This window comes from Macrobrachium rosenbergii, chromosome 55, assembly GCF_040412425.1.
Source record: "Macrobrachium rosenbergii isolate ZJJX-2024 chromosome 55, ASM4041242v1, whole genome shotgun sequence".
NCBI classification, from domain to species: domain Eukaryota; kingdom Metazoa; phylum Arthropoda; class Malacostraca; order Decapoda; family Palaemonidae; genus Macrobrachium; species Macrobrachium rosenbergii.
In genome coordinates, this window is record NC_089795.1 from 51,231,406 (window position 1) to 51,253,099 (window position 21,694).

Genomic DNA, 21,694 nt, shown 5'->3' on the forward strand with positions numbered 1-21,694 from the left:
AGAAATTGGATTCATTTTAGTAGGTTTTCTTTTGTCTATGTTGGTTATTGACATCTGAGTCTGTTATGATTAATTAGTCAGTCTTTGAAGTCATATGATATTATAACCAAAGATATAATGTTAGACTTACTTTCTACTGTATCTACCACGGCCTAACCTTAGACAGGCAGTTTTATGATGTTTTGAAATCAAGATTATGTCTAAGGCTCATATAGTCCTGCACTTATATAGAAATAGTTCTTGTAAAGTAGATTATTTTGATTTTTGGAAGTGCAGCAAATGTATATTAAATACTCCCTCAAGTAAAGGTCAACTTTCTCTGCAGATGATTCTGTGAATGGGCTATCTGAGGAAGAGTATGAGGCTTCTGTTGCCACACTTAAATCTCTGGCAAACACGCTGGAGGCTGATTGTGTCCTCCTTAGAGAAAAGAAAGGGAAAACTGGAACCCAAGGCCAGTTTTTGGTGAGAAGAAAGGCCGATTCAGAAGATTTTATGGAAGTCAGGTAAGAAATGCTCTGTGTGAGGTACAATATTATAGTTAGCTATAGATGCATTGCCTTTTTAGTTTATGAGTGGAATATTCGATACAGTAAAGTGACTATTTAACAACAATTATATTTTTAGGTGAGAGTAGTTACTTACTACAATTACCGCATATGATCAAAAGCTATGTAATTACTTGCAAGTATGTATAAACTTTTTATTTTATTATAAAATGTCATTTTGATATAGCACACTGCTAATTACATAGCTTTGATCATGTAATTACTTGGTAAATACTGTATATATAAAACTTTATTTCATTATAAAAATATCATTTTTCAAGTCTTGTTTTTGTGTTTAAAGACTTGCCACTGTAATTGGTTATTATTGACAATTTGCTTGGGACGTATAGTATTTCAGAACATGGCTCTAGGAGAAAAGGCTTCATGTGCAGGTGTTGTGTCTGAAGATATATTGTAGTCGTATGAGAGGTCCACCTTTAAACTTTTATTAATTTTGTATTGTTATTTTGTGGTTTGAAAGGGGAAGCTCAGGCAAATTTCTCTGTATAGCTATCAAATTGGTGAGTTTGTTTTGAAAAAAGGCAGTTTCATGAAATAAGTAATTTTGGCTGATGGTGATTCTAAAAATATTCTGGAAATTTCATTGAATGCTGTAAGAATGAAAGGTTTTGAACATCAATTTAATTTTGAAACTTTTCAGGGTGGCTGTTGTAGGAAATGTAGATGCTGGAAAGTCAACACTTTTGGGAGTCCTGACACACGGTGAGCTTGACAATGGTAGAGGGACAGCGAGAATGAAGCTCTTCCGCCATAAACATGAAATGGAAACTGGTAGAACATCTTCTGTTGGTAACGACATTCTCGGCTTTGATAGTCAAGGTTTGTAGTTTTTCATGGCTGAATACTCCATTCCAGGGTTGGCAATAATTAAATCAAACTGATTTAATCAAGTGATTAAATAATTAATTTTGTCATTAAAAAAAATCAAGATTTTTTTATTTTTTTATTTTTTTTAATTTGAAAGCAAACAAATTGAAAAATATGGTTTGCAGGCTAACTTAAGCATAACTGTGCTGCATCTATTTATTTTGAATTAAAAAAAAAATTGCAAGTACATACTTTAGGCCAGAACTGAAAACTGAAAAAAATCAATAATAATAGAAAAAATAAAAGTTTAAAATCTATCAGGATGAAAAATAAGGTTGCTAGAGCGATTTAAAATTTCTCTTCAGAAGTTAATAGGCCTTAGGCCTATTAACTCAGTCCCACGGTCCCACCTCACACTCTCTCTTCTCAGTGTATTTTAAGTCCAGAATATAAAGAAAACTGACAATACTTGACTGGGCAGTTGTGCCATTTCAGTTCTAGTATGGCTAGCAATTTAATGTCCACTTTACATAAAGCTGAGATTTTTACACAATATGGTTATCATTAGTTTTAGGACACCATTAGGTTGTTTCAGGTTAGGTTGATTTGAGCAAGGTAATTTATGTTAAGCTAATTTAGATTAGGTTAGGTTAGGCTAGGCTAGTTGTGAAATATACAGGTTAATTTTTTTTTATAACCTTACAAAACAGATGGTATCCTAATACGAAAAATTATCATGATTTTTTTTTCTTATTTGACAACTATTATGGTATTAGGAAATTACTGAAAACAAAGTATAAAGAACTTGAATTACCATCTGTTGCTTCTTCTTCAAGATTTTGCGATTCTTGTTGTGGCCCACTACATTTCTGCTTATGCTCTCTTAAGCATTGCACCAAGCCCTGCAATTCTTTACATTTTGCACGGACACCTTTTTTTTGAGTGTCTGTTGTCAGTTCATCAAATTCAGTCCAATAGGTATCTTTCTGCCTTCCTGCTTTTCTCATCTTGGAAGTTACAGTATAGGCTTATATGTATTTATCCTGAAACTTTATTCAGTATTATCAACTGCTACCTGAACAAACTTAGTCCTGTTGCTTTTCCTGCTTAGTTGGAGAAAGTGAGACTCACAGGCCTGCCACTTGATTTCAAAGAGTGAACGTTTTGCAGGTCATACATTCTCTTTGAATCTCACTCTCTCTGATGAAGCAGAAAAAGCAGCAGGACTTAGTAACTAAATACATGAGTCAAAGTACCACTGAACTGGACAAATACCAATGGCCAACTGCTTGTGCTTTTGTTCCTAGTTCCAACCAAAACATCCAAGGCTTGGCAAGCTCAAATTTTTCTTAAGAGTTGGCAACTAGCTTTTTTATTTTTAATCGGCAGTTTGCTCTAACTTGGCAGTCAGTATTTTAAAGACCAAGGTAATTCACTGTGAAGTGTAAGTAAGGCATCATCTGAATAATCATATAGATTTTTCTGTTTGATAAATAAGGTAATAATCAGTAAAAAAATGCTATCTGGAAACTTTACCTTAACCAACACAGGGGTGTATTACTAAGCAGACAGGTCTTGAACAAGTATGTATCTTGAATCTGGGCTGTGGCTTTCAAATTCAGCCTGAACTATAAGTAAATAGTCATGTCATGAAATTAGTAATACATATTGAGCAGCCTGTATGGTTTTTGTCATAAAATATATTTTGAGGAAAAAAAGGATTGAAAAAACATCTAACAGATAAAAAAATCAAATAAATAAAAAGTCAAATAAATCGCTGATTTTTTGTAATGATTTAAAAAAAAAATCACCAACCCTGCTTCATTCTGTTGTTCCCCATAGGAGGGCAGTGCCGTCAGTGCACCTCATGCAGTGCACTGTAGGCATTGCTTAAGGTTCTTTGCAGTGTCCCATCGGCCCTTAGCTGCAACCTCTTTCATTCCTTTTATTGTATACTTCTGTTCATAAACTCTTTCTTTCTATTACTTACCGCCCTCTCCTAACAGTTGATTCATAGTGCAACTGCAAGGTTTTCCTCGTGTTACACCTTTCAAACCTTTTTACTGTCAATCTCAGTTTTTGCACTGAATGACCCTATAGGTCCCAGTGCTTGGCCTTTGGCCAAAATTCAATTTTCTATTCTATTCTATTCATTCTTTTGTATGATGAATTGTTGAAGTCCCTTTAAAATATTATTGCTTCATTGCCTGTTTCTTTTCATGCAGATGGTAACATTGTTATTATAGGTTTTGTAGAATTATAGAGGTTATTCTGTTGATATTATAGGTTTCGTAGAATTATAGAGGTTATTCTGTTGTTTCCCATGTCCATTTTCCAATGTACATATTTCATTTCAGGAAAAGTAGTAAATAAACCAGACCATGGTCACTTAGACTGGGTGAAGATTTGTGAAGCATCTAGTAAGGTCATCACCTTTATTGACTTGGCAGGTCATGAGCGGTATTTGAAAACGACTGTGTTTGGTATGACTGGGCATCTTCCAGATTTCACGATGCTTATGGTAGGTTGTATTTTGTCAGCTTTTATGGGTTAATTGTTAATTTTAATAATTTTATACCTTTCATTGTACATAACTGTTGTTTCAAATTGCCCTGTTTCATTGATGAAATACAAAGTAAAACTAATACAGTAACACCACAATTTAGCAGACTTTGTACTTATCAGCTGCGATTATTGTTTTTCCTCTGCTACCATTTTAGATGTGATAAATTTTTAGATAAATCTCTCAAATTGAATGGTAAGTGTAAAGTACAGGTTAGTTCAAGTTAGGATTAATGGAATTGTTGTTAGTTGTAAGATATCTTTAATGTATTTAAGTGCAGACTACAATATAGGGTCTTTGTTACTTAATGGACTTTGTAACTTATCAGAAAGGCCAGGTCGCCAAAGTGTTTGTTCAGTCGAGGTGATACTGTATTTCATATAGAAGCCCATACTTTATACTACATATAAGATACTACATAGGTCATTTATTTCAAATGTTATTCATTTCTCATTTTCATTCCTTATTATCCTTCCAGGTTGGAGCAAACGCTGGTGTTGTTGGCATGACAAAAGAACACTTGGGTCTGGCCTTAGCTCTTAATGTCCCTGTATTTGTTGTAGTTACCAAAATTGACATGTGCCCGCCCAATGTCCTACAGGACACTCTAAAGCTCCTTCACAAAATTTTAAAGTCACCAGGATGCCGGAAGGTTCCTCTTCTAGTTCGCAATGCTGAAGATGTTGTTGTGTCTGCGACTAATTTTGTTTCGGAAAGGTATGGAGTGGTGAAGAGTGAATTTTACTCCTTAATTATTATTGCATCTAATGTTACATAAAATTTGCTGAATTATACTGCAATGAGAAGACTTTAAAGCTGCTATTCTGTGTATTAAGTGATTTAATGGTAATATGCAAATGAGATGTCAGATTTAGGAATAAGAGCCTTGTAAATAAACTAGTATTTCCTGTTTATGAATTTACTGGTGGTACTATGTATAAAATCCATTGAGGGTTGATGTATTCATGGAATTGCAAAAATTGCAGTCTTACTAATGCTAGGTGAAAAATAACATGCAATTCAGAAATAAACTGTATGGACATTCCACATACAGACACATTATATTAAACATCAAAGAAAACATTGCAGATGTTTTTTAGAATGAACTGTTGTCAGCATTATATATGTTGTGGCATTTAGGTTTTTAAATACCTGATTTTGCAGATGTAATTCTTTATCATTAGATTTAACAGGTTTTACATGTTCTGTAAATACTGTACCAATAGATGTTGCATCATTGTAACTAACCCGCTTTCTAATTATGGAAATCTTATTTTTCAGATTATGTCCAATATTTCAGGTCTCAAATGTATCTGGAGACAATCTTGACCTCTTGACCATGTTCCTTAATCTTTTATCGTCTAGAACGCCGCAAAATGATAATGAGCCGGCTCAATTTCAGATCGATGACACTTACCAAGTTCCTGTAAGTCTTTTTATAAATTGTATTTAAGGTTTTCTTTTGTTTACTTTATGTGAATCTGTAAAAGGTATGAATTAGTTCCAATTTTATTGCAGTTCATATTTACAACTAAAGACTACTACTAAGGTTAATACTTGTAATGTTTAGGATAAGAACTACAGCAGCATTATTAGCATTAATAACAGCACATCAGTTTGCCCAATCTCCTAATTATTTTACAGCTCGTTATGATTATTACTATCGCTATTATTAAGTAGTTTAACCTGTTCATTTTTGAAGAGATATATCTCTCTTGTAGAGAAATGTTACAGGGATCAAAGTACTGTAGACTGAACCTGAGGAGGATTTCATGAAGACTTCCCAAATTTCAGGGTGTGGGTGTGGTAGTATCTGGGACATGCATGAAGGGGGTCATCAGAGTGAACGATACCTTATTACTAGGACCGAATGGTCTGGGTGATTTCATCCCCATGCCCATCAAGTCCATTCATCGCAAACGCATGCCAGTCAGGGAAGTGAGAGGGGGTCAGACGGCATCTTTTGCACTTAAGAAAATTAAGATTACAGAAGTGCGTAAGGGTCAGGTGCTTCTTGATCCTTCTCTGAACCCATCTTCATGCTGGGAGTTTAAGGTAAGAAACTGGATTTTATTATGTGACAAGGTGCCTTCATGATAAGGAGCAATAATGTTGACCACAGTTTGATTTAATATTTTGCATTTTTGAAAAAAGTAAGTTAAAAGGGTCTTGACAATTGTAGATGACATAAGTTTTCTCTATTTTTTCACTGCGCTGTAAAATTATATGATTACTCCTCAGCAGGAGATCTTGGCAGATAGTGTGAAATCATTTGAATGATTTAGTCATGACTAAATTATTTTCAGGGAGAAATATTGGTTTTACATCATCCAACAACCATCAGTACAAAATACCAGGCTATGGTCCATGTAGGATCAGTTCGACAGACTGCCTCTATAATCTCTATGGATAAGGAATGTTTACGAACGGGAGACAAAGCACAAGTGATGTTTCGTTTTATTAAACATCCCGAATACCTCAAAAAGGGCTTGAAAATGGTAAGAACCATATCAGTTCTTTATCTTTCATAGATTAGCCCAAATCTAGAATTTTTATGTAATGTACATTGTAATGACTAATGATGTAGAATTTGTTGTTCAGGATACTTTTTTTTAATCTTGTATTATTTGGGATGAATCTTGGCTACTGTTAAAGTTAGCTTATACCTCCGCACCGATAGGCGAGTTGGCATTCAAACAAAAGATCAGCGCTTGTCAGAATTCTCCTCGCGTCGCCATATATGCGCATGTTGGTATTTCATGGCTGTTTGCTGCTATCACGTTATTGTACATTTATTTTTCTTAGGGTGCCTCCACTGGAACCAAGGCTGAGAACATCAGGTTCTGTAGGTGTTAGCTGGATGTTGATTTTGTTGGAGATACACACTGTTTACACTGGCTGCAATGGTATAAAATGTGATCTTGAGAATAGATGTGAGGAAGTAGGGATTTTTAAAGGACTTTCTGCTTAAGTTCGTTAGTATAGGAAGAGAAGGGAAGCAGATAGATTGTGAAAGCAATTAATTAGGTCAGGTTATCAACCAGTCGCTAATACTTTAGTTAGTACTGAAGGTTCCTCTTTAGCTTCGTCTTCCACTCCCCTTTTCTGTTCAGGAAAAGCGTATTGAGAATTTAGTGTAGGACGTAAACCTTATTTTGGTCAGTATAAGCTTTGTCTGAATTGGTTAGGGAACTGGTCTGGGTACCCCCATAGTGTGCGATCATTTTCATGTTCCCTTATAAGAGGTAAGGTGTCGGTGCCCTCACCTGTCTATAGCCTGAGCCTAGGACTGCCCTGCAACAGTTGGAAGAGTGTGCTGCCAGGGAACTGGGTTGTTTCTCGGGGCGATGTGGTTCTGTGCCCTCCATCACTTGCCTCTTCTTTTTTCACGCATATAGTCTCTTATAATGCGTTAGCTGAAAGATTGCTTTGATAAACATTAATATTCGCTATGTACTTCTGCCATCATTGGCACCTAGTGTGATCTTGTTAGCACTGATAGGACTAACTATATAGGTATAGTGTAGACACTGTTATTAAAAATAATTTGTCTGTAGCGAGTTTTACTTATTCTGATGTTATGTCGACTCAGTTGATTGTTTAACCAGTCTCTTCATCTTTTGCTTATTTTAAATCCTTGTTAATCCTTGTTTACTAGCCTATTCCTCTTTCTCCATCGAAATACACTTGTTCGTTCTATACATGCATTTTCTTTGGCCATCGGCAAATCTCTTACTTCTGCCTCGATTAATTTTTCTCTTTCCAAAGCTACCATGGTTAGAGTACCTTCCGTTGTTTCGAAGCTTGATATTATTCTAGCTCCATAGCTTCTAAGGATGTGTTGTGTGGGAATGCTATCAAGTATGTTGACTCGTTTTCGGATGAGGCGGGAGAGTCGTAATTCCTCTTCCTCGCCTCCCAACATTTCCAATTTTCTTCTGGCATCTCGTTTTCTTTCACTCAGCTGACTCGTGTGGACTCCGTTGAGTCACTTCAGACTGCATTTCCCTGTCTCCTTTTCATCAAGTTGTGGATGTGATGCAGATACTGGGCTGCTGTTGCCTCATGTCACTTCCTGTCACCAGATGTCGCCTCCTGTTTCCAACTGTCTCCTCCTGTTGCCCTCTGGCAGAAGAAGAGTTTGAATCAGAGGATCTCCTTCGGTTTGATTGGCGTTTACTGGAGTGTTGTGCTTTGCGGTATTCTCATTTAGTTGAGGAAAGAGGCCCGATAGAGAATAGGTCTCGCTTATCTTCGAGTATTTCGGCGCCCTTTAAGTATTTGGAGAAGAGAACCCAAGCTTTCTCCTTCAGTTAGAATCATTTCATAAGTTTTCTCGTACTCAGGTGCACAAAACTCCATTTAGGTCAGCTGGGGCTTGCCTTCTGTTTTTTGTGAAGTTGCGGAGCACCGCCTCTTGCAATACAGGTGCTTAATTGGTGCTTAAACTGACTTTGATAGCAGATTTGGTTTTCTTTTTTCTTTCCTGTGAAGAGACGAACTCAGGACTGACAAGTGTTTTGGGAATGCTGAAACGCAGTCTCAGTGTAGATTGTTGAGGTTTTTATCTTTTATTGAACTTTGCTGAGTATATTCCCTCTTTTCTGCATCAGCTCAGAGAGGTTGAGGTGCCAACTTACTGTGTTTTTGGCGCCAGCCTTAAGGGTTTTTGGCACCAGCGGGAGTTTAGCGAGGAAGTGTTAGTTTTTAACTTTTTTCTGATGTTGCAGGCTAATGTTCTTATGCTTATACTAACTCGGACGGGAAGAAGTGAGAACACTTATCCTCCTATCCGTAGTAAAGGCTTGTGCTGCACTTGTTAAGGTGATAGGGGAGGATATATTGGTACAAGTCTTGTTTTATACCTTTTGAGTATAAGTTCAGCCCTCAGGTTCTGGTAGCTGGCCAATTGCAAGCTTCCTGGCATGCTTGGAGTCTTAGGGGCAGAACCTTACATAATGGAGGCAGTGAAGGAGAGTTATGATTCTTTTAGGTTACCCTCCACTGGTTTAGTCACCTATAGCTGTTCCTTTGTCTTCTCCAGCAGAAGTCTCTCATTCTTTAGTAGGAGGTTGTAAATTAGAATGAAATGGACCAGGTGGTAATTCACTGACTTTGACTTCTGAATTTTTCCTTGCTCCATAAGCAACTGGAGATTGGCGGCCATTGTTGGACACATTGAGAATTGGACACATTGAGACTGGATAACCTTACATTCTGTTCTTGTGGTTTTTGGTTTTCAGCATGGTTTTAGTGACTTAACAAAAGAGCAATTAGATGTTTTGGTGGATGTGCAGAGACATTTTTCTCATACCAGTACATCCTCAGTCACACAAGTTCCTTCGAGGTGTATTTACAGAAGAGATATTGCTGTTCAAGGCACTTTGGGATTGTGTACAGAGCCTCTATAAATTTTCACAGGGAATTTGTTGCCCATAGGTGGATGGTGTTGATTTTTAGGAGCAAGAAATCTTTCCTACTGAGTCACTGGTTCGAGTTGGCCAACTCTGTTGACAGCATTCCAAAGGCTAAGTATCTGTTGCTTCACCTGGCTCAGTCTCTGTGCATTATGATTTTCAGTCAATTTCCCTTACTCATCCTCATTCGTATCTAGCGATGTGGGGATGATACTTGAAATTTGCAGGCGTGGCTGTCAGAAGACGAATAGGCACTTGCTTCTTGAAGAATTTTAGCCCTGAAGGAAGCTTCGTAAGTGGTAAGGGCTTTCTTTGTTGGGGATTTCATCAGAATATTCAGGTTCAATTACAGTACAGTCTCAGCATAAGGGATTACAACTTACAGCTAATGTTCATTAAACTTGTATGTAATCCAGGACCATCATTGTTGTCAGGTTCTGTAGGAGGGACTACAGCCAGGTTTTGTTTTTCCCCTCAGTCTTGTAACACGAAACAAAGAATTTTGACTAGTGTTGCTACACTTACATACGACATAGAATGATCAGCACTACAATTGGGAAAACTCACTAAATGTTGGGGCAGTGGAAAGACCATCGAAGATGCCTAGCAGTTTTATCCCTGGTCAGAAACAAAGTCATAATGGAAAGTATGCTTCTTTGAATGAAATGAACAACATGATATTGGTTTGATAATTCATTCTGTGGAAGGACAATGTTTTTAGTGATTGGGGATTCAGAAAGAACCATACTACCTACAGAGTGGCCATTTATCCGCAAGTTGGACAGTTGTTGTGGGATTAGAGGAGCGCTCAAATGTAGACTTATTAGCATGCAGATGAACAGGAACAACCAGTCAATTACTACTTCTTTGAGGGCCTTAAGGCTTGAGCAGTGGATGTGTTTCTTTAAGTGTGGCCTGATTCAGACTCATAGACCTTCCCCCTCTATCTACTCTAGGAAGTACTGAGCAAATTTAAAGTTCAAGAATTGCTCAGTGACTCCTGTAGAACCCTAGTAGCCTCAGAGCAAATAATTTTTGAACTTTCTAGCTCTCTTGGTAGATGTCTCTTGCTTTTCCGTTAAGGGGATATCGAATCAAACTACAGAATTCCGTGCACTTCTTAGTAACTTCTACATGTCACTTAAGCGCTTGGAGATGCTCAACTGTCTCCCTCCAATAAGGGGATTTTCAAAGGTATCATGGGTTCTATCCTTAATCAAGTGGAAAACAACCATGGCTTTGTGTTAGAAGCACTGGTTTGTGTATTGCTCAGGGTGCTGTTCTAGAGGAATTTTCAGCACCTGGAACCTTGTAGACATCAAAGTTTCTTTGCTTTCCTAGATAAAGTAAGACTTTTTCACTGTCTGCTTTCAAGGTTATCGTTCCATAATTTCCTTGGTACAGCGTCGTGTTCTATTAGATTTGGCTGATGATCAGCATCGTAAGGTGTTGAGATCAGTCGAGATTGAAGCCCCTTCAACTCGGTATCAATTTCTCTCCGGAATTTAAATGCAGGTCTAAATTTTATCTTTAGATTCTTTTGAGCCTCTCGAATGAGTTCCATTGAATTATTTACAATGAAACCTTTTATTTAGCACTATCGACAGTTAAAAGAGTAAATATATTGCAAGGACTCTCCTTAAGGCTGTTGTAAAGGGAATGCTATTTTATCTTTTTGCCTTAGAGCTGAGAGTGATGTTAAGGCTAAGTCTTTTCAGAGAAATGTAAGAATTCCAGATAGGTTAAGCCTGGAAGAGGTAGTTATCCTTTTGTTTTGTGATTGTAGAAACCTGTAACATCTTTGTCAAAGGTTAAGCCTGGAGTAGGCAAAGTTAACCTTTTGTTTTGTAGTTTTAGAAAACTTAGATGTCTTTGCAAAAGGTTAAGCCTGGAAGCGGCAAAGCTAACCTTTTGTTTTGTGGTTTTAGAAAACCTAGCTGTCTTTGTCAATTGTTAAACCTGGAGGAGGCAAAGTTAGCTTTTTGTTTTGTGTTTTTAGGAAACCTCGAATATCTTTGTCAAGGGTTTACCCTGGAAGAGGCAAAGTTAACCATTTGTTTTGTGGTTTTAGAAACCTAGAAAGTCTTTGTCAAAGAACACAAGGGTCTCTGTGATGTATTTTATTAGGCTAGTGCATGAGAACTAGTTCCATACCTTTTACTTTTATTGAGTGTAAACATTCATAATGTGAGAGCTGTTGCAACTTCATTTAGTGTTATGACAATTTTTCGCTTGAAGATGGGATTAATGCGACATGGTAGAAGTGAAATTTCTTTTTGCCTGCTCACTACTTTAAGTATGCAGTCGGGTTTGAAAACAAAGTATGCAGAGTCGGGTTTGAAAACAGTACAGCCCTTAGTCCATTACTAGTAGTGGGTTGTTTTCCTGAAGTGAAGAAAGAGCAATCCTTTAGGCTCTTTGTTTTAAACCCCAGGTTTTAATAATTTGGGGACCATAAAGGTACATATATTGTATAGAAGTGTACCTTTATATCATAAATGTATTTATTTTTAGTGGCTGTCATTTTATAGGGTTTTTGGACCCAGGCACAGTGGTCCCCTCACTATCCTAATCCAGGTACAGTGGTCCCCTCACTAGCCTAATCAAATATGTCACAGAGAACCTCGTGCTCTTTGACAAAGACTTTCTAGGTTTCTAAAAGCACAAAACAAAAGGTTAACTTTGCCTCTTCCAGGCTAAACCTTTGACAAAGATATTCTAGGTTTTCTAAAAACACAAAACAAAAAGCTAGCTTTGCCTCCTCCAGGTTTAACCATTGACAAAGATAGCTAGGTTTTCTAAAACCACAAAACAAAAGGTTGTTTCATTCTGGCTGTATTGAAGCAGTTTTCTCAACAAGGCTGCTCTTTGCTGCACACATATGAGAGCCTTGCTTCCTGAATGGAATCCAACTTCTGGTGGCAGTAAGATCCAGAAGGGATTCCAGGTCAGGTAAGAATGTTTTGGGTTTCATGCAAGAAACCTTTAGCTCAATTGGCTAAGCAGATTTTTTCTAGCTGCACTACCCAACATCCTCTTCTCAGTGTGGGAATCAGCTAACTTTAATAGTAAGTAAGATTCATCAAAAATATCAATTTTTGAGGTGAAGTTTACCCTCCTATCATTTAGCTTTATCTGCGACTACTTGGTGCTGGTCCGACAATTGTTAAAATTAAATAGTTGTTAACGAACGTTCCCAGTAGTTACTCCCCCTCCCTTTGTAGGGTAGGGATAAGACAGTGAATGTTTTGGTTGCTCATTCTACTCTTGTCTGCGAAATGGGACAGCTGTGTAGACGTGCTCTGAATTTTTTGTTTGTTCTCTTGGTTATTGAATTGGATCGTCTATACTGTGGTTTGTTGTTTCACTATGGACTCTTCTTCTCAGTCTTTCTTATCAGAATCTCTTAGATTTTGCAAGGTAAGCAGTTGCAAGACCAGATTGGCTTCTTTGAAGTAGGGTACACATGAATTATGCATTGATCATCATGGGGTAACTTGTGATTCGGACAACTGTTTTGATCATTGTCTTGCAAGAGATAGAGAAGATGGTCTTTGCAGAAAGATAGACTTCTGATCTAAAAGATTTCTTGATAAGAGATAGATAGGTCTATTGATTTTGATCAAGAGATAGATAGGTCTATTGATTCTTCTTCTCTAGTAGATTCACATCCTTCCACACCTACTAGTCAGCTCAGAGTAGTAGGTTAGATTCAGTGCAGTCTGATATTGATTGTGTAAAATGTAGGATTGAATTTATATGTAACAAGTTTGAATCTTTTGCATCTAATATATCTAGTGCAGGGGAAGGGACAGTGTCTGCTCGTTCCATTGGCAACTCCGCGGACACAGCCTTGTCTGTCCCATTGGCTACTCCTGCCAACAGGCCTGGTAGTCCCGGGGTTCCCAAACGAGGACTAACATCCCAGGATGCTTATGGACTGTGTCCTCTGTCTCCTGCCTTTGCTTCTCGGTCCTCGGTGGACAAATGCAGATTGTGCTCACCTAAAGACATTCATGGTAGAGTGAAAAGGCTTAGGTCTTTGCTTTAGAATAAGTTGTCCCAGGGTTATTATAGCAATTTTTTCAAACCAGGTAACCGATCGCGTTTGTCAGCGAATGATGCCGCTGCACCATCAGCCGCCTCGAGGAGCGGGGTCCTTAGGCATTCGGATAGTAAACATTCGCACGTAGACTCCCTTTCTGTTGACAATAGTCCGAGTTTTGATTTCATCAAGGCTTCAGGTATGTCTGCTTCTGGGGCTTTTGCGGCTTTTATGGGCTGTCTTTCTAAAGATAAGACTAAGTGTGTCAGATATTCGAGGCCACAGGAAGTGTTGAATCTGTGTGAGCTTCATCATGTGTCTTTGTCGAGGCTGCGCCAGGCATATTCTAGGCAGCGGGAAGCTTCGTCAAGTCCACTCACCACCTCAGTGAGTCTGCATGCTGCCTCATCAAGTCTGAGGGAAGAGTTGTCAAATCCTGAAGAGACAGTAGGCCATAGTGTTTCTTCGGGGCTGCAGTTAGCGTCTTTGACGCATGAGTCTTCATATAGTAAGAGGAATGAGGAGGTCACATGTCTTCTCAGGAGAAGTTAGTCCGAGGTGGTCAACTATGGATGAGAATGTTTCAGTTGCACTTAAGGAGGCACTGGCACAGAGTCACAGCCAATCCATGAGATAGTGCCCTGGAACCCAGACCTATTCCCTTACCTTTGTTGGTGGATGTCCAAAGAGATAATGCTTGCAGGGAAGTCTCTAGAGTCCCTGAGCCCAGACCTCTCACTGTATTCAGACACCTCGGACAAGGGCTGGGGTATAGTTATGGGGAAACTGGTCGCTTCCAGAGTATGGTCCCCAGTCAAGAAGAATCTGCACGTAAACTGCAAGGAGTTGTTGGCTATCCAGAAGGAAGTGCTCAAGAAATTGAGAGAATCCCGGAACAGCACCATGGTTCTAATCATGCCTTGGTGGCCAAGGAGGCATTGGTTCACAGACCTAGAAATGTCAATAGAAGTTCCAGACAGTTACCTTTTTGGACAAATCTACTTCAACATAGGGACAGGAAGACTACATGGAAATATCAACATGCTTTGTCAAACCGCTTGGAAACTGTCGACAAGCTCCTCAGAGCTAGAGGCTTTTCCAAATCGTCTAGGGACCCTGTCCTTGCTGCAAGGAGAAAGTCCACTAATATATTATATCAGAAACATTGGAACTTAGATGTTTTCTTACGACACCTTAGAGGCCCTCCTTTTGAGCCCCTGAGAGAGGCTTCTCTCAAGGCTCTTTATTTGAAAACCCTCTTTCTGGTGGCCTTGGATTTGGCCAAAAAAATAAGTGAATTGCAAGCGATATCATCATTATTAGGGGTTTTCACATGCTGGAGCAGAGTTATCTTTTCTGCGTCCTTTTGTGCCAAGAATGATGTTAAGGCCAAAGTTTTCTCTATCCCTTCACTAGAAACTCCAATTCCTGAGGAAGGAGAGCTGATTTTATACCTTAGTAGGGCTCTGAAGTATTGTAAGTCCCATCTTAAACCTGTTAGGAAAAAGTGTAGGAACCTGTTTTGTTCAGTCGGGAAGCCTGAGATTAATATGTCTAAAAATGCCTTGGCTTTCTTGATTAAGTCCTTAATTCTGGAGGCACACCATGCAGTCTCCAAAGGTTTGTCCCCTTTTGAAGGTGAAACCACACATATTAGTTTTCACCAGCACCTCTCTCTAGACCATCTAGTTTTAGCATTACAGTGGAGGTGTAGCTCTGTATTCGCTTTCAACTAACCTTAAGGGACATAGAAATCCAGTATGAAGACTGCTGTGTGCATGTATGAACAGATGTTCTCTAGCTACCCTTTAGGCATGGGATATTATCTCTGGTCTTCCCTGTATGTGTCATGAGAACAGATAGCATTGTTCTCTCTAAGTACCACTCCTTCATTGTTTTTGGTGAGCTGGGTAAAGTAGGGTAACTGAGGGCATGTGATGAGTTCGTACACAGTAGTTTACTTCATTCTTTATTTGGATACATTTGGGGTATCCACCTGTAGTTGTGACCATGAAGATCCCTTTGTTTGTTCTTGGATGAGAACAAAAGTAAGTCATTCTACTCTTCATTGGAGCTAAAAGGGCTACCCAAAATAATTAGCTGATTAAGTACCACTTCCTCCTCTTCAATTTGGCATTGTTTTTGCTTGGTGTGAGAGCTGCCACAGCAACTTTGTTATTAAGTAGATGGTAACTCTTGAGGATCATAGTTTTAGTTGTGGAAAAAGTTGAAATAGCTAGAGTAGTCAGCTAGCAGCATGCCTAGAGGCACAGTAATAGCCAATAAGTTGCCATTCTGTAGTATACATCTTCAACCAATGGCTAACATTTGAAAATTCAACAGTAATTCACACCTACAACTAAGATAATGTGGACCTTGTTAGTGTAAAAATGAAGATCCTCATCTGTTGACCAAGTACTTTGCCATCACACAGGGATCATATTCATCGTGGGTAGGTGAAGCAGCAATGAAGATAATTCATAATATCTGATAATTCGGTTATAGAATCTCTTGCCTGCCTCCAGCAATCAATAGATCTGGCAGGAGTCTGCTATCATCCGGACACCATGATACTGAAAATAAAAACCTGTAAAATAACTGCAAGAGAAAAGTTTAATTTTCACCTCAAAATAATTATTTTACGCCATAAAATCAATTTTTAGAGTACTTACCTATCATTTAAACCCTCCCTCCTCCCCTCTTGTCTTTATTAGAGATTAGGGTTAAGAGTAGAATGAGCAACCAAAACATTTGCTGTCTTACCCCCACCCTACAAAGGGGAGCAACTATTGTAAGCAATTGTTAATGGCTGTTTCAGTTTTAACACTTGTCAAACCCGTGCCAAGTAATAGCAGATTAAGCTAAATGATAGAGGGTAAGTACTTAAATAATTGATTTTATAAAATTCATTATTTTCAAAATAAAATTTATTATTTGGATAATTACCTACTGTTAAAGTAGACCCCACTCAGCCTCCCCAATTTAGTGGGCTGTCAAGGAGAATTCTGATGAGTTAAAACATTTGAAACACCTGGTGGAGAACAAGTGTACTAGACAGGCATCCGGGCAGCCATTCGATCTTTTGTTTAAATGCCGACTTGCCTATTGGTGCGGAGATATAAGCTAACTTTAACAGCAGGTGAGTATCCAAATAATAGATTTTATTATGAAAACTTATATTCTCAATCATAACGTACTCTCTTTATAATTTGAATGCTTTCCCACAAAACATTTTAATTCATGACATTGATTCAAAACTTAAAAATTTATTCAATGAAGAAGATACTTTTTAGATGAATGATCATAATGTAATTTACTTAAGAAGTAGTTATAGATTTAGCATGTTTGATGATAAGCTTGCAGTATGGAAAGCAGAGTCCTTGGGAAGATTAAAAGTTGAAAAGTTTGGACTGTTAGGAATAATGGGCTGTTTGCTAAAGGCAACTGGAAAACCAGTCATTTTTAAGATAACTTAATTTTTGAGACAACCAAATTATGAAAGGAAAAGATGGGGTCAGGAGAGCTAGGAAAATGACTACACTGATGGTATACAAAGAAAAAGGGGTGCACTAATGTGTGCAATGTATGGAGTAATAAGAGTAAAGGGCATACTTTAACAATATTGGACTAGATTTTGGTGGAACTGCTGAGAAATCTTATAAAATTCACATTTGTTAGTTTGACTTCAGGATAGTGAAATCAACTTTTATCATAGTTATAAAATAGGAAGTGACATATCACATGAAAAAGAAAGCAATATAATACTGTATAGGTATTTGTGGGTTTTGGAGAAAGCATTGGAAAGAGTACCAAGAATAGCTGTAAGTTGAGTATTACAGAAGCATAAGGCACCCCAGGGACTTGTATTATACCATGACAAATCTAGATTGAGGATACTGTTAAGTATATCAGACAGGCTCAAGATGGATGCTTGTACTCCTCAAGGATCAGTTCAACAGTCCAACATTGTTCACTATAATAATACATGACACAATACTTTAAAAGCTACAAAGAAGCATAGAAAGATACCCATAGGTAGATACTTTATGCAGATAAACTGGGGTTTGTAATAGAAATGGAGAAAGAGTTTGACATTTTTATAAGATGGCAAATGGAATGGAGAAGAGAGGGAGAGATATTTAATGCTTGAAGTGTATAGAAGAGTAAACTTGGAAGAGAGGAAGGAGGGGTAACTTGGAAGGCGTAAGAGATTTTTGTTACCAAGGAAACATACTAGATTGTGAACTACTGTAATTATTGAGAAAGCAGTAAGATAGAATAGTAACAGCATGGATGAAGTAGACGGACTTCTGTTAAACAGAAGAATCCTATTAGTAAACAGTAATAATTTATAATGCTTATATAAGATCTTTACAGTACACATCAGAGATGTGGGCACTTTAAAAAAAAATGGAGGAAGTTTTGAACATTCTGACAGCAAAAAGAGGTGACATATCGGAGTTAGCTGGAAAGTTCTTATTGTATGTGAGGAAGTTGTGTAGAAATGTGGTGCCCAGAGGCTGGAAAATAGACAGCTTTCAAAGAGTGAGATAGTTGAGGTATGTGATGAAAATGGGGGGAAAAGTAGCAGTTGACCAGAAGAATATTAAATATGGAAGTAGCAGGAGGAAGACCACTAGGATAGCCCATAATATCGTTGATCAAATATATCAGATGGGAATAAAGGTATAAAGTGTGCAAGGAAAAGCCTGGGACATTAGTACACTAGTGAATTTTATGTGATTATAGTTATGTTTGCAACTGATATTTGTTTTTCAGATCATGCGTATTTACAAAATATTCTGTTTCATACCTAAATTAGAGCAGTGTTTTCAAGTTGCTTACTATTGCTTGCACTCTAACTCCATCATTCAAGGTATTCCGAGAGGGTCGTACAAAGGCTGTAGGTCGGGTTTTGGAGGTCATTCCCAAAATGGCATCATTACAGCACCAGAAGAATCATAAAATTATGAAGATGGTGAAGCAGGTAAGAATATATAATTTTCTTTAAAGTGTTTTGAGTAACAGATGTGGCATTTCTTTTTACTGACTGCTCGTTCATTCATGTTGCAACTACTGTAATCTTTATATTCCCTGTGCTTTTAAGTGGTGTTTGGAATGGATTCCAGTCATATTGGCTCCAAGTCTTTTTGACCTCTTAATAATATTTATTTCAGTATAAACCTAGCCTAACCTAATATGCAAAATATTAGGGTCTGCAGCGATTTGGGGCTGGTATAATTTTATACTCATGGCCTAATGATATGTTTTTGGGAGTTGCATGAGTCTATCATGTGAGTCTTCTGTAGCCACTGCCTTGCTTTGCCAAGTCCCACTTGGCTGGAGAGAGGGCTGGTTCGCTACCTGTATGTATGTTCAGTCTAGGACTGAGTGCGCAAGTGCAGTGGCCTGTCCTGTGCCTTTGCTTTGCATTAGTGACGTTTGAACCTGTAAAGTGATGAATCACCTGAATAAGAGGTTAATATTATATGTTCATCTATAAGCAAAATTATTCACTTTACACAAAAGATGTTTCTAAATGTTCTGCCAAATATTTGGACAAATCCATTCTAAAGGCTTAGGTACTGAAGTTGATAATGGAAGGTCGTTTTTGAAATAGTGATTGCCAAGCAGGATATTTGTGGACAGTGTTCTGAATCATAATTACTGTTGTTAGAAAAAAAACCTGCCACCTCCAGCAGTTTTACTCAGAAGGTACAGATCTTGAAGAAGAATGAATGTAGTAATGACTGATGTTACCCTTTGGTACCATCAAGCAGGAGAAGACAAGATCTTGCATTGAAGTCATGTGGTGAGAATCCTTCATGTCTTTGAGAGAGTCAGAGGACTACCCTTATTCCGCCAAGTTCTACATGTCTCTGAGAGAGGTTGATGATGATTGATTTCTTTCTATTTTTTTAAGTGTGTATTACTATGTTCTTAGGTTCTTGAATTCAACATTCAAAATCCCATAGGTAATGTTAGGTTCTTGAATTCAACATTCAAAATCCCATAGGTAATGGTTGTTGTGGTTTTGTGTCAATGCCGGTATCATTGAACAGCTGTGTTAATCTACTCACTCTTGGGTGTATGGATGTTGATGTTAAGGGAGGATATGTATCTCAAGTATATCAGCAACCCAGGAGTATTGCGACTCATGAATTGAGATGTCAGGTTTTATATTGGAGAGATGAAATGCCATTTTGTCAGCAATGTAAAAACCTGCAGTTGGATAATATTGAACTTGGAAATCTGTGTATTTGAGAAATCCACTTACAGTAAACCCCCATATTTGTGGGGATGCATACTGCAACCCCCCGCGAATAGCTAAAATCAGCGAATACTTAAAACCCCTCTAAAAACACTTAGAACTGCCTATATTGATAGTTTAAACACAAGAAAAACCCTCTAAAAATGCTTATACCTGAGTATTTTAATAGTTTTATCACAAAAAGTGTATTTAGTCGTGAAAATATGAAAATACAGTAATTAGTGGAATATTTCTCTGTTGAAAATCCACTGCGAATGGTGAATTTTCCTCAAACTAATGGGTAGATAATGCCCATACAGAAATCCGCAATCGTGAGAACGCGAATACGGGGGGTTTATTGTATTTCTGTACTAGTCATTGATTTGGTGTCTACTCAGGGATTCAGAGCTGATAAAACATGGTTTTTCAGCAACACCTTTTTATCAAAGCATTGGATAAAGGTGCAAGTTGGCAAGTGTATATTTTATAACCCTACCTAACTTTGTATTATTTCCTAAGTTCAAAAGTTTTGATATATATAGAGTAAAATGAAGTTACTGATGCTGGAAAATCACAGAAAAGGATCCTAAAACCATTCGTGACGTAACCATAATATGACGTCATGAGGCTCCGCTCAGCCACCAGGTAGGCGATGAATGGATATGTTTACACAGTTTAGGCTTCAACAAATTCGATAATGGCCAGCAGGATATGGAATTGTCCCTGTGGTTGCAAGACTGCATTTGTGCTATGACTTGCCACTTTGTTTACAAGCAAGAAGACCCATGGTAGGATTTACTATAGCGTGAATAGGTAATTATTTCTATATTGGGTAATAGTTACTTGGCCACCCCAGAAGTGTGGGCAGGAGTTGTAAGACAATCCTCTCATTTTGAGGAGTACTGGAAGTCAGCCAATATCCATGAGAATGTGGAACCAGTCATCATTGACATCAGTAGTGAATATGAGGACAGGGTGATGACCTCTTCCTCAAGTGATGATGAAGATGTTTTTGTAAATAAATTATGTATAGTGTTAGACATTTTATTTGTACATCTAAAACATATTTATTAAAACTCAGTGATTATAACAATATGTTAATCATTCAAACTGATTTCAATATATTTTCCTTTCCATGCATATCAATATAAATCATGTTACATTTGATTGATATTAAGTAAGTAAATAATAGGTTGCCCTCAAAATCTTGACTCCCACCATTACCTTTTATTTGCAGTGAGTATACCAAGTGCTGTTTAGGATGCTGTATGATATAAATAAAAAAACAAAGAAAAATAGCAGTGGTTTACATTAACTGAAATAAAACAATGACATTGACTATTACAACTCTAACAATGGGGGGAAATGAGGTATCATTGCTTTTCATTTGAATTCTACTTACAGTGACCACTCCTGACTTGCTGCAAATAGAAGGCTATAGTGTCGAAACCTGAGGTAAAACAAAACAGATTGTCTTTTTGTATTCCCGCCCTGAATAGATGTAGACTTAACAAATGAGCAATAGACTGGTTCATTATGTGGATGGGTTACATACATTGAATTATTTGGAAAGTAGAAACAATACAAATATCAAGAAAATGGAAAAATACCAAGCTAACAACTTAGTCCCAACAACTGCTGTGGAAGTTGCGATGAAACTTCCACAAAATAATAATAATAGTAATAATAATAATCAAATTATTGAGGATGATAATTCAATCAAGGGAACAATGACAAATCCTGCTCGCTATCATTCCCCAAATCTCCCAGGTTGATAGAGCTTTATCTACCTCCTTAATGCATCAGCAGGTGAATTACCATAATGAGCAGGTAACTCTAAGATACGTCATCGCCTGTGTAGTTACCCCAGGTGGGAGGCGACTCCACCCAATTGGGTAGATAGTGTCTCTCTTGGCCTCGCTAATATCAGTAAATGAATATGTCATTGGCAAGTGGGCAGAGCCACAGTGAAGAGACGTTTTCCCCATAGGTAAACTTCTCTTTATGGTGGGTGGAGCCTCATGACGCTATAGGTAAACATCA

General features: G+C 37.8%; 1 protein-coding gene across 8 annotated transcripts in view; it reads left to right on the forward strand.

Moving 5' to 3' along the window:
• The window catches only part of GTPBP1 (GTP-binding protein 1), a 57,733-nt gene that overhangs the window by 9,022 nt on the left and 27,017 nt on the right, over positions 1-21,694 (forward strand). For 7 of the 8 annotated variants that reach the window (XM_067098506.1, XM_067098508.1, XM_067098505.1 and 4 more), the window contains exons 4-11: positions 326-506; positions 1,210-1,388; positions 3,734-3,897; positions 4,418-4,656; positions 5,221-5,365; positions 5,734-5,994; positions 6,246-6,437; positions 18,278-18,388. In XM_067098506.1, coding sequence (XP_066954607.1) covers positions 326-506; positions 1,210-1,388; positions 3,734-3,897; positions 4,418-4,656; positions 5,221-5,365; positions 5,734-5,994; positions 6,246-6,437; positions 18,278-18,388 — 1,472 coding nt within the window. Of the gene's footprint in view, positions 1-325; positions 507-1,209; positions 1,389-3,733; positions 3,898-4,417; positions 4,657-5,220; positions 5,366-5,733; positions 5,995-6,245; positions 6,438-18,277; positions 18,389-21,055; positions 21,094-21,694 lie in introns of those variants that run through there. The other variant, XM_067098513.1, reaches the window with a different exon arrangement.